This window comes from Arvicanthis niloticus, chromosome 8 (assembly GCF_011762505.2).
Source record: "Arvicanthis niloticus isolate mArvNil1 chromosome 8, mArvNil1.pat.X, whole genome shotgun sequence".
In the NCBI taxonomy this organism is placed as follows: Eukaryota; Metazoa; Chordata; class Mammalia; order Rodentia; family Muridae; genus Arvicanthis; species Arvicanthis niloticus.
The window spans coordinates 74,210,066-74,221,940 of record NC_047665.1 but is presented as its reverse complement, the minus strand read 5'-3'; the positions used below and the strand labels follow the sequence as shown (position 1 = coordinate 74,221,940).

Here is an 11,875-nt window from a genome sequence, read left to right as displayed (position 1 = left end):
GTCCTTTGTTTTCTCCTGTTGTCAGCATTTAACACCAAAGTTCTGACATAAGATGCCATCATTTGTGAATCATCTTTTCCATCAGGAACAACTTGATATAGCTTTGTAATAATTTAGGTGATTTAAAAAATGTATTTATTACTGATCCATGGTTTATATACATTTTTATGATTAGTATATGTGCATACATAAATATCATGCAAATGCTGGTCAGAGGATAGTATTAAGAGTTGATCTTCTCCTTCTACTGTGGGTTCTGGGGTTCTGGGGTGCATGGGATGGAACTCAGGTCAACAGGCATTCTAGGTAAGTACTTTTTACCACTGAAGTAGTTAGATGAAACTGGTTTCCATCTCAAATGTGAGAATTCCGTTATGCCCTATGTTTTTTTTCCCTGTGAGTGTTCCAAGAGTTATTGGGGGTAAATGTGTGTTCTGGGTAGATTTGTCTTCACTGAGCAGAGGTGCTTCTGTAGGTCTGAAGTTCTGTCAGAGACGGTCTTAATACATGGTTGCCCTAAATTAGCCTCCCAATGATCTCAGGTGGAATCAAGGATTAGATTCCTATGAGTTTAGCCCCTTTCTCAGTCCCTCCTGGAGGCTGTCTTTTAAGTTTGTACTGGAAACTGAGAACAATCCCATGTCTCTACCTTCCTCTGCCAGGATGCATGCTGTTCTCGGGGTATTTTCTATTCCTCTTGTCTAGGGCTGAGCCTGTTTCCATGTGGCCAGAAGAATCCACCTCAACATGAAATGTGATGCAGGCTGGGCAAAGGCATGAACAGCCTGTGTACAGAGCCCCACTCTACTTCCTGCTCATGTGGTCACAGTCATTTGGCTTTTCCAGGTAGTTTTAAGGCTCTGTGAAACATAATCTTGATAAAGGAAGCAAGGCAGATGCCTCTCAGGACACCAATGCTGCTCTTTTCTAGTGTGAGGGAGCAGGGAGAAGACCTGCTCCCTGATGGGGTTAGTTTCCTCATTAGCCCTCTAGGTGAGGCACTGTCTTCTTGGAGATTTACTTTCATGACTAGTGCACACCCCCTAAGAATGGTACGTTAGCATCTAGGAACCTTCACAGTACATTTTTTTTTTTTTTTTATGGGATAGTTGGTGTTAGAGACAGGAAATTAGGCAGCCTGCTGACAGTGGATTCAGGGTAAGGAAGGGCTGTGACATGGGAAGACGGGGATCACATAAGATCATAGAAATGTGGGGCCCTGGCATAGGACATGTGTCCTAACATCAAGTTACTCTGTCAGAACCAGGTCTATCAAGTTTATTTGAGGTAGTCCCACCCTCAGTTTCCAATGCCTGTACCACGTAGCATAAACTTGAACACCAGAAAGACACCTAGAAATAAGCTCTCCACACATCACAACAGAGCAGCTTCAAAGGCAGCCATTTATTACATCTCCTATGTTGAGTGCCTATGAGACCCAAACAAGACCACTGGCAAATTATGGGAATCATTTACTGTAAGCTCTGCAAATGTGAAGTTTCTGTGTTCATTCAATGAACGTTTGTTAGAGGCAGTTTGTAGGCAGTGGGCACATGAGGGTGACTGTGACATGAGGAGGGCCATCAGTGACAGTCCATGAGCTGAATGAGAAGGGTTCAAAGAGTACAGCGTGCAAGCAAAAAGCATCTAAGCTTGGGCATCCCTGAAGTTCCCTAAGGGTAAGGTCCCTGTGCTGTGGGTTTTGGAAGAAGGGACAACCTGTGCAGAGGGCTTCCCCAGGCCTATTTCCCCACAGGAAAAGGCATTCTTCATGCTAAGTGTCTCAAATACTTAGTGTCAACAAACTCAGCTCAAGATGAATGAAGCTCTAGGATGTAAGGCCCATTTCATAGACAATTTCCCAAAGGAAATTTGACAATGATTCCAAGAACGACAGCAGGTCAGGCTTGTTGATGCGTTTATTGTGAGCTGGGGAGTCTGGTAAAAAACTAGAAAATGACCATGGTGTAACAAGGAACTTAAAAGGAAGAGTCGGATTGGTAGCTTACATACATGGATACAGGAACAAATTGGCACAACATGTTAAACATTGTTCCCAACAGTGTTTACAGAAGGCAATTCTAATTTGGCTTGCTAAGGGAATGAGTTATGGCTGGGCTAACTCTTAACAGAAGACTGCAGAGCAGCATGCTATGAGTCACACACAGTGAGTTTCAAAGTGTAAGAGTTTCATATTAAAAACTGGGTAAAGGGAGAATGACTTGATTGTAGTTGTAAAACTAATACATTCCCATTTAAACTCTGTTCTACAGTCCGAGGCGAGTATAAATGTTAACAGAACACTGTTAAATCAAATCTCAATGCACGAGAACCAATTGCATCTCTACTTTAAATCTTATCAACTTTCCAAAATTTCATACTAAAATATATTATTGTATTAATACAAACTACAGTATTATACACTACACTGTGTAATAAATAAAGAAATATAAAAATAAGACACATAAATATAAAAGTTTTCTAAAACTAAAAGTACGTGTCAGTAAGAAGGGTATTAATACTGCCAGGCTTGAAGACGTACAGTACAAAAATGTTGCACAGATCTATAAACTAAAAGAAAGAAAATAATACTGGTAGGTAAAAATCAGCTGCTGTTGTTCGTCACCTGGGTCCGTAATAACTAACATTTGGAAACGGCTGTGAGCCAAAAACCAATGGCTTATCCATGTCTGACACGCAAGTACATGGACTAAGTAGTTTGGAGACTTTCCCTTTTATTTCTGTAGAGATTTCTGAAAGTCAATCAATGTAAAATGAATACTGAGGAACACAAGTGTGAAATGTCCCAGTGCTTCAGCTTCTCTGAGTCAGTGGTTTTGAGTTTTATTTGGGAATTTTGACACAACAAACAAATCAACAAATGCTAGTTATTGTAGGCCACACACTGAGTGAAGGCTGTTACAGCCTTGAAATACTGAGAATGGCACTTACAGCACACAGGTCTTGCTTAAGGCCAAAGGGACACAGCGCTTCCTATAGATCCTTCATGGTTGCTAATGTACGCAAACAATCACGAACACTGATTCTGCCGCCTTTGCCGTCCTCGACACATCAACACTGGTCGTCCCTGCAGTCAGGACTCAACGACAACCTTTGAACTCCATTTAAAATCACACGAGTAAGAAACTCCAGCTCTTCTCTCGCTGCTTCCTTAAGGCTAGCAATGCACATTAGATGGCAACATGGCATCTAACGTCACAGAGGTCCTACGTCCTGACTGACTGGGTAGCAGCAGGTAGCCAGCACGGTTTGAACTGCTTTCTACTGCTCTGTGAAGGAATTCTGTAGTGCAGAAGTTCTCACATTTTAAAAAAAACATAATAAAATACTGAAGCGGATTTAGCATATGTTTACCAATAAAAAATTATAAAATTTCTCCCATTGTACAGCTTAAGAATGAACCAACATAAGAGTGATAATACTGCTAGCCATGCCAGATGCCCATCCAGCTTCCTGTAACCTGCTAAGAAACCTTTGTTTTCTGAGTCATTAAAGTTCTCTAATCTGCTTCATGTTACAAACTTGTTCCTAACTTTGAAAACTGCATGAAAAATTACTAGGTTTGAGGTTCAGGCACACCCGGATTTTTTTTTTTTTTTTTTTTTTTTAGTATTTTGTTTTTTCAGTTCTGACATTACACAGTAGTGAGCAGGAACCATAGCACAGGAGCCATGTTTCCATGAAAAGCGTGGGTAATATAGAGCAAATTTCATTACCAAGTAGAATTTCCTTTTAGAAGAACTTCTAAGCTTCATTTGTCTTCTCTTCAGACAGTTGCTCGCTCTCGCTCTCACTCTCGCTGGCCTTCTGCTCTAAGCCACCTGCCTGCTGGGCAGCTCCATCCTCCACTGAACCATCAGTCTTAGCTGCTGCCTCATGCTCAGCTTCCTCTACCTCCTCTTCCTCTTCTTCCTCTTCTTCCTCTTCCTCCTCTTCCTCCTCCTCCCCCTGTGGGTTCTCACATTCCTTTTCTTCCTGCAATTCTTCCATCTCTTTATCCTCCTCTTCCTCCTCCTCCTTTTCACTGTCTTCATCCTCTTCCCTTGTCAAACTTTCTCTCTCGTCCGAGTCAGCCTGTGAGGGAGATGCCTGGGCACCAACATGCTCTGTCGTCAGGACTTCTGGCAGGACTTCCGGCAGGACTTCCGGCCCAGCGTCTTCCTGCTCCATGGTGTCTCTGTCTTCAGCTCCTCTCTTGCAGTAGGAGTAGCGGTGATTCATGTGCTGAGAGTAGGAGCCCGAGTGTGAGAAGCGCTTGCCACACTTGTCACATTGATAGGGCTTTTCCCCAGAGTGCAGGCGCATGTGCTCGATCAAATGATGCTTGTGTTTAAATGCCTTTCTACAGATTCCACACTCATGAGGCCTCTTACCTGCAAGGCAAGAGTGCAGCTATGAGATAGAATAAGGGCACAAGTAAACAGAGTGCGTGAAGGGACGTTCAGAATGTCAAAGGGGAGGGTTACAGTTCCATGCTCAAGAAACTGGTACTGAAATTGTACTTATGATAATATTATGGTTCATCTTTTCTATGTGAAAACTCAAGGCTACACATTGCTTTGCAGATGAGGCCAGTGCTAATTTTATAAGGCTGAAATGCTAAAAATCCATACATCAAGACCACACGGCAGGCTGTTTACAAGCGAGGCTCCCATGAGCCATGGTGATAATCTCAGAGAGAGGGGGTTTCCATAGCATTTTGATGTCTCACAGGTCTTTCTACTTAAGAGCAAATTCAAAAAAATGTAGAGTCTATGCACAAGTGCCCCACAGGGTGATCCTGGCCCTGGGGAGTGGGTGTGGCCTGAGCAACCCTGCAGACACACAGAATGACAGCTGATATACTCAGGACTGGCTAGTACCAACTAGAGTGCCGTGACATTTCTTTTTACAGCTAGGATGTCATTTTAATTGGGATATTACTAGTATTTAACTCTTTTTAAAGAATTAGGAGATGTTCTAACTTTTGACTACAAGGTGAGTGCCACGGGCCCAAGCTTTTGTTAGAGAGGTATAGCTCTCAACCCCAGCAGCTACCTGTGTCCCACTGCAGTGACAATGGACACTTCTCTGTATGCCTTCTTACCAGAGAATGAGTTGCCATGGTTCTCAAGAGGCTGAAGGTATGTAGGTGGATACTGCAGCTGCAGGTAAGTTGGTTGGTAAGGACCAGGGAAAAGATCCTGGGAATTAGTTACAATGAAACCAGCCTTTCATCTAGCCATCTTGTTGGAGACAAACTGGTTGGCTATGCAGTTCTTAGCAGCTAGGAGCCTGGTGCTAAACTATTGGAATTCTGGAGTTGTCTGAAAGCTATTCAGGCTTGAGGTCAGTCATGGAGGGAGTTGTCAGGCCACAGGGGTTGGCGTGTACTTCCTATCTGGACTTCCCAAGCCGCAGAGACACACAGACCTAGAATAGACCAGCATGGCTTTGGAGAGAGAGAATTGTGAGGGGCAGGTCAGCAAGCATCTTCTGTAAAAGCCCTCACTAGTGAAGCATCTTGGGACCGGCTGGCCTTTGTGCCTGCTGCAACCATTCAAATCTATCATTGGTATGAGTAGAAAAACAGCTTTCGGCAACAGGCAAGTGAGGGATGACTGGGCAGAATAAAACATCATCTAGGATGCCCAAAGTTTGATTTTTATCTTTAAAAAAAAACCCTTTTCAATCACAAAATATGTAAAAGTCTATTCTTGGCTCACAAGATCAGAGATACGTGGAGCCTTGCTTGGTCTGCAAGACGTTGTTTGTCAGTCCTAGATCAGCCTAAGGTGTGTGTATTTTAGGGAGAATTATAGAATCTTAGGGCTCAAGTGATCTTAAAATCAAATTCAGTTTCTTATGTAGAAGTTCTTTCTAAAAAAGCAAAGGTCTTTCTTTTTAAAACCTTTAGGTGACAGGAGGCAAGCCTTGCACCAAGACAGCTGGTGCTCACCAACAGCTGCTTCTGAAGCTGGGTCTTCTTCCTGTCACTTAGCCACTGCCCCACCTGTGTGCAGCAGAGCCTGAGATGCAGGGAATCAACGTGCATGTGCAGAACAAGCACTCTGTCAGCATAGAAACCAAGGCATTAAAGGTGAATGGAGGTCTAGGCAGCAGAAACAGCCAGACCAGTGCTCCCCAGTAGGAGTATGTGAGGAGTGGAGACCAAGGAGCAGAGCTGAGGACCTCAGATGCTACGGGCATGTTTCCTGTGCACTGGGCCACAGGCACCTTCAGAACCTCATGCCCGTGTCTCCCACGCACCTGTGTGCTCATATTTGTGTCTTAACAGTGAGCTGCTCTTTTGAAATATCTTGTCACACAGGTCACAAGCATACATTCCATTCTCTGTCTTCCGAGTTTTCTTTTTGGGTGGTGTGGAGTCAGAGTCATTCTGATCCTCCACAGTGGAGACTCCTTCTGAGCTAGTGTCTTGTCTTTCATCCTAAGTGGGGGGGGAAAAAAAAGATTAAATGTCAAAAAAAAAAAAAAAAAGTTCACAACAGATAGGGTTAGTGAGACGGCTCAGCAGACAAAGCCACTTGCCACACAGACAGATGACCAGAGTTGGATCCCTGGGGTCCACATGGTGGAAGGTGAGAACTGACTTCCACGAGTTGTGCTCTGACCTCCATGTGTGAGGACTACCATGTGACGCACCCACTGCCAATAAATAAATAAATGTAGGAAAATGAGAAGATGCACCAGATGCACAAGAGAGAAAGTTCATGTTAGATCTGAAGCCTACCACCAGAGTCCAGAGAGCACACACCACAGTGACTGCAGACAGCTCCCAGGGCACTAACACACCACAGTGACCGCAGACAGGCTCCCAGGGTACTAACACATCACAGTGACAGCAGACAGGCTCCCAGGGGACTAGCACACTACAGTGACTACAGACAGCTTCCATGGCACTAGCACACAGTACACACAGGCCCAGAGAGACACAAGTGAGGCTGGGAATAACATAGAAAAGTGTACAGTGAAAACATTCTCCAACTGTACCAGAAAGAGAGGCCACCAGAAGAAATCCAATCAGATGGGCAGCCGCCACATTTACTTTGTTCTGGCAAATTGTGATTTTATAGTGGTTTTGCAGAAAGGTTTAATCAAAGAGCTTGATAACTCATCACTCAATTCCAATTCATCATTTACTATATTTTTCATAAAAATCCCAAGTTTCACTAAGTAAAAATTAAGACACAGTTTAGATAATGTCTTTAAACTGTGTCCTCCATCCTAGAGGCCTTTGTGCCAGCTCCCTGGTCTGATGAAGGGGGGTTTACTTTGGTCTACACTTTCCCTGGTCTGAGGAGGAAAAGTGTGAGAGGGACTGAGAGTTTTAAACAGGAGTAGCTGTCTGTAAAAAAGAACACTTACAATTGTCATAGAATACACAAGACATGACACAGCACCTCAAGATGGTCTTAGGGAAGTCACTTTAGGGGAATGCACTTTTCTCAATGGAATAATCCTCTTTGGATTACTCAATGGAGGGCCTCTTGTAGACTTAGGTCAGCTCTGACCTTCACGGCTTTCCTAGAGTCTCCTAGAGTTCTGCCACTAAACCCTCTGTTTTTCTGAAAGCTAGATATGACTAGCAGAGCCTCTCATTTGTTTTTCACTAGAGCCAGTGCAGAAGTGACTCTACATCATAGCTCTTTGATATAGTCAAACAGTCACGCAACATGGTAAAAGCTCTATTTTCTTTAAATTCAAATGTATCAAGGGCTGGGAAGATGGCAGATAGTGGGGACTCACTGGTCAGCCAGTCTAGATAAAATGGAGGGCTCCAGGTTCAGGGAGAGACCCTGGTCCCAAAATATAAGTGATTAGGAAGACAGTCACTGTCAATCTCTGGGTGAACACACCTGTACATACACAAGTATACATTACACACATACACACGCACGCATGCACGAGTGTATACACACACACACACACACACACACACACACACACACACACACACACTCACTAGAGCCAAGTGCAGAAGTGACTCTACATCATAGCTCTTTAATATAGTCAAACAGTCACGCGACATGGTAAAAGCTCTATTTTCTTTAAATTCAAATGTATCAAGGGCTGGGAAGATGGCAGATAGTGGGGACTCACTGGTCAGCCAGTCTAGATAAAATGGAGGGCTCCAGGTTCAGGGAGAGACCCTGGTCCCAAAATATGAGTGATTAGGAAGACAGTCACTGTCAATCTCTGGGTGAACACACCTGTACATACACAAGTATACATTACACACATGCACACACACGCATGCACGAGTGTATACACACACACACACACACACACACACACACACACACACACACACACACTCACTAGAGCCAAGTGCAGAAGTGACTCTACATCATAGCTCTTTAATATAGTCAAACAGTCACGCGACATGGTAAAAGCTCTATTTTCTTTAAATTCAAATGTATCAAGGGCTGGGAAGATGGCAGATAGTGGGGACTCACTGGTCAGCCAGTCTAGATAAAATGGTAGGCTCCAGGTTCAGGGAGAGACCCTGGTCCCAAAATATGAGTGATTAGGAAGACAGTCACTGTCAATCTCTGGGTGAACACACCTGTACATACACAAGTATACATTACACACATGCACACACACGCATGCACGAGTGTACACACACACACACACACACACACACACACACACACCAGAAATCTAGTGTTCCGGGGAGACTCACGAGTGGCAGTCTTGAAGGGTCACAAGAGGCAGCAGGGTAAAGGTGAGCAGGACACAGAGTAACTGCGGCTGTGCCTGCAGTAAGATCAAACAGCCATCCTGGCATTTGATTCATTAAATAAAAAAAAAGCTGATGAAAAAGTGGTGACATCAAGCCTAGTGTTATGGGAAGATTCTGGACAGACAGCGAGAACCACAGCAACAGAGCAGAGTTCTACCAAGAACCAAACAAAGCCAGGCAGGTGCACTCCTGGGCCACAGCCACACCCCAGGAGTACCCACAACAAACACTCCATTTGAGTTCCAGAATACTCTGTCTAATCAAAGGTTAACCTCCTAACTCCTAACAAAGGAGTTGGCACACAAAGCACCAGCAAACCCTTTCTTAGCTTTATGGTGAATGGGAACATGATTGTTTACTAGTGATCATGAGCAAAGGAGAAGCTCACCCATCTGAGAATTTGACTAGGAAACCAGAAGTCTAATTATCGAGTATCACAACTTTTCTCTTAAGCTTCTAAGTTCTAGCAGGTCTCCAGCTGAGTACATGCACTGGTTTTCAGAGAATGGTTGATGCCTCTAACTCAGATTAGTAGCAAGGGAAGGTATCCTGCCACACAAGGGAAGCAAGCCGGTAAGTTTCTCTTACACAGGCAGCTAACAATCTGGTTGACTCTACAGAGATGGAAATGTCTTCACTAGGAAAAGTTACTAACCTGGCTTCCATTTGGCTGGATCACCTTCACTGGTGGCTCCTGCACGGCAGGGCTGACTGTAGCTGAGTATGTATATGCCACTTGAGGAATCAGAATAGTCTGCTTGTTGGCGGCAAGTGCCCGTAAGCACGGAACACTGTTCTGGTCGGCAATGGCCACGATTGTGGGTAACTGGGCAGTGACTGTAGGAATAGCAATGTTTATGGGGTTGGCACTTGGTGGGACTACATTTACAACTGGTTCTGAGTCTGTAACACAGCTGTCCTTTTGTGGCTCCTTTTTTGCACAAGACAAGTTCAAGGGCTCTTCCTGGACAGAATAAACACTGTTCTGGTAAACGCTACTGACCATCGACCTTTCCAGTAACTCTCCCTGTTGCTTTGGTAGTGAGAGATCAAGAGGTTCTACTTGGGGCTCCTCCTGGGCACCCTCTGCCACACAAGAGTAACCCTGCGGGTTCCTGGCTGAGGAAAGGTTTAGAGGGGAAGGGGATGATGTGCAGCTTCTGGAACCGTTCATGGCTGATCCTACTGGTAAAATCGGAGAGCCGGTCACCTTGAGAGCACTCTGTTCATGTGTGCTGTCTTCCTGGGGCTCATTTCCGTCCGCGGTTTGAGGCTGCTCGTCGGTTTTTGCAGGGATGTTTACTGACCCCGTTCCTGGAGAAGTTGGTTCAGGAGACTGCCCCGGAATCTGTCCAGCTTGCATCTTTTCAAACCACTTTTTAACTACATCCAGCGGTAGGTTCACAGAATCGGCAATCTTTGAGAGCTCTTCTGTGCTCGGCTGCGCGTTCAGAGCATAGTAGGCTTTTAAGAGTGACAGAAGGTTCTTTAAAGGTGGCTGACTGGGAGACAAGTCTCCATTTCCAGCTGATGAAGCAGAGGACTCTGGCTTCTCGGTGGCCAGGGCAGGGGGTGCAGGCTGAGCAGGGTGCTCTGGGTTATAGTGCTTTAGTTCTGGAAGTGCATTGAGGTCCCCTGGGCAATCCTCACACAGAAGGCAAGTGCTATCGTCCCCGGCCCCGGCCCCATCAAAGCTTTTGTCCTTCTCAGATTTGACAGTAAGATCTTCTGGTAATTTCTCACTTTTGCAGCTGTTTGTAGGGGCTGGGTTTTCTTTCTTTAAATTCTGGGGAACAACCTGAAGCTGGCTGGGCTGCTCAAGACTGTAGTTGATGATAATTTTGGTTGTTCCATCCTGGTCAACTAAAGGAAGACTGATGGCAGAGATGACAGAATGGCCACCCTGCTGGATGGACGAAGCACTCACTGCTTCTTGCTCTTTGGATGCAAGACTGGCTTGATTATTCTCCAAAACTTGTCGTATTACATTACCATCTACAGCCACTTTAAGTACATTCTGAATGTCACTTAAGTTGATACTTATGGGAGATACCAAACCAACTGTTGGCAGAACAACAGCTTGCACCACACCCTGAGGAGAACTGGTTGCCTGCAATTGGCCACCACCGCTAAAAACCCCATTTTGTAAAGGGGTTGAACAGTTGATTCCTGAAGCAACCACTATGGGTTTGAACTCATAATCCACAGGTTCAGTTTTGATTTGGTTTACAGAAAGCGGTTCTTGAAGGGGTTTATTCTCTATCTTCTGCCGTATCTGTGGCCGTGTGGGACTGCCTGGTGATGTTGAAAGAGATGGTGAGGAACACTGAGATGTCTTGAGTCCTGACCTGGGCCTACCATTCACAGGCACCAAGCTAATACACTTCTTACTGCTTATGTGCGAGCTATAGGAGCCGGAATGGGAAAAGCGCTTCTTGCAGTTTGGGCATTCATATGGCTTCTCTCCTAAACAACAACAAAACAGCACCACGGAGTCAGTACACTTTCACAGGCCTACAAGAGAAATAGCAATTTACAAAAAGCAAGACTCCTCTCTATGCCCATGACATTATTTTATTTACAGTTATCATTTCAAGTTCCAAAGCTACAAAGTGTTGGGAGCACATGGAGAACTGCGCTCTGGACGGCGTGTGAGCCCAACAGGGACCCTCCTCACCACACCACTGCATTCCGCTGTGTGCTTGTACTTCCAATAATGCTCAAATATCCAAAGAACTAGTCTACTCTTGAGTAACTCTTCCTTATCCCAAACTGTGTAATGTTAAATTTCCACTCAAGCATCTATAGAAATTAATTACTGTTAGAGGCAAGAAAAACAAATGTAATCTCCTCTTAGACTTACAAGCATGCATGCCTTTGATTGATAAAATTCCCATGTCTGTAATGGCTCCATTTGAAAAGTGCTTCTTCCCTTGTGGGGAGGAAACCTTAGTTGGAGGTGTCTGTAACCCCAACTTTCCCCAGTGACCAGGCTCTTGGAAGAACTTAACTTCTCACACTAGTGGGCATGGTAAAACTTCATGTTTATGTTCAGATTGCATTTGGTTACATCTAACATTTGTGTGAACTGGCAGGAAAATCAGG

At 44.6% G+C, this 11,875-nt stretch overlaps 1 protein-coding gene across 5 annotated transcripts in view; it reads right to left on the bottom strand.

Annotated features, from left to right (window-relative positions):
* Positions 1–1,901: 1,901 nt before the first annotated feature.
* Positions 1,902–11,875, bottom strand: part of Zeb1 (zinc finger E-box binding homeobox 1) — a 172,524-nt gene continuing 162,550 nt past the window's right edge. For all 5 annotated transcript variants that reach the window (XM_034509997.2, XM_076939633.1, XM_076939634.1 and 2 more), the window contains 3 exons: positions 9,426–11,236; positions 6,271–6,451; positions 1,902–4,394 (listed from right to left, as the gene is read on the bottom strand). In XM_034509997.2, the coding sequence (XP_034365888.1) occupies positions 3,766–4,394; positions 6,271–6,451; positions 9,426–11,236 (2,621 nt within the window). In that variant the 3' untranslated portion in view covers positions 1,902–3,765. The remainder of the gene's footprint in view (positions 4,395–6,270; positions 6,452–9,425; positions 11,237–11,875) is intronic.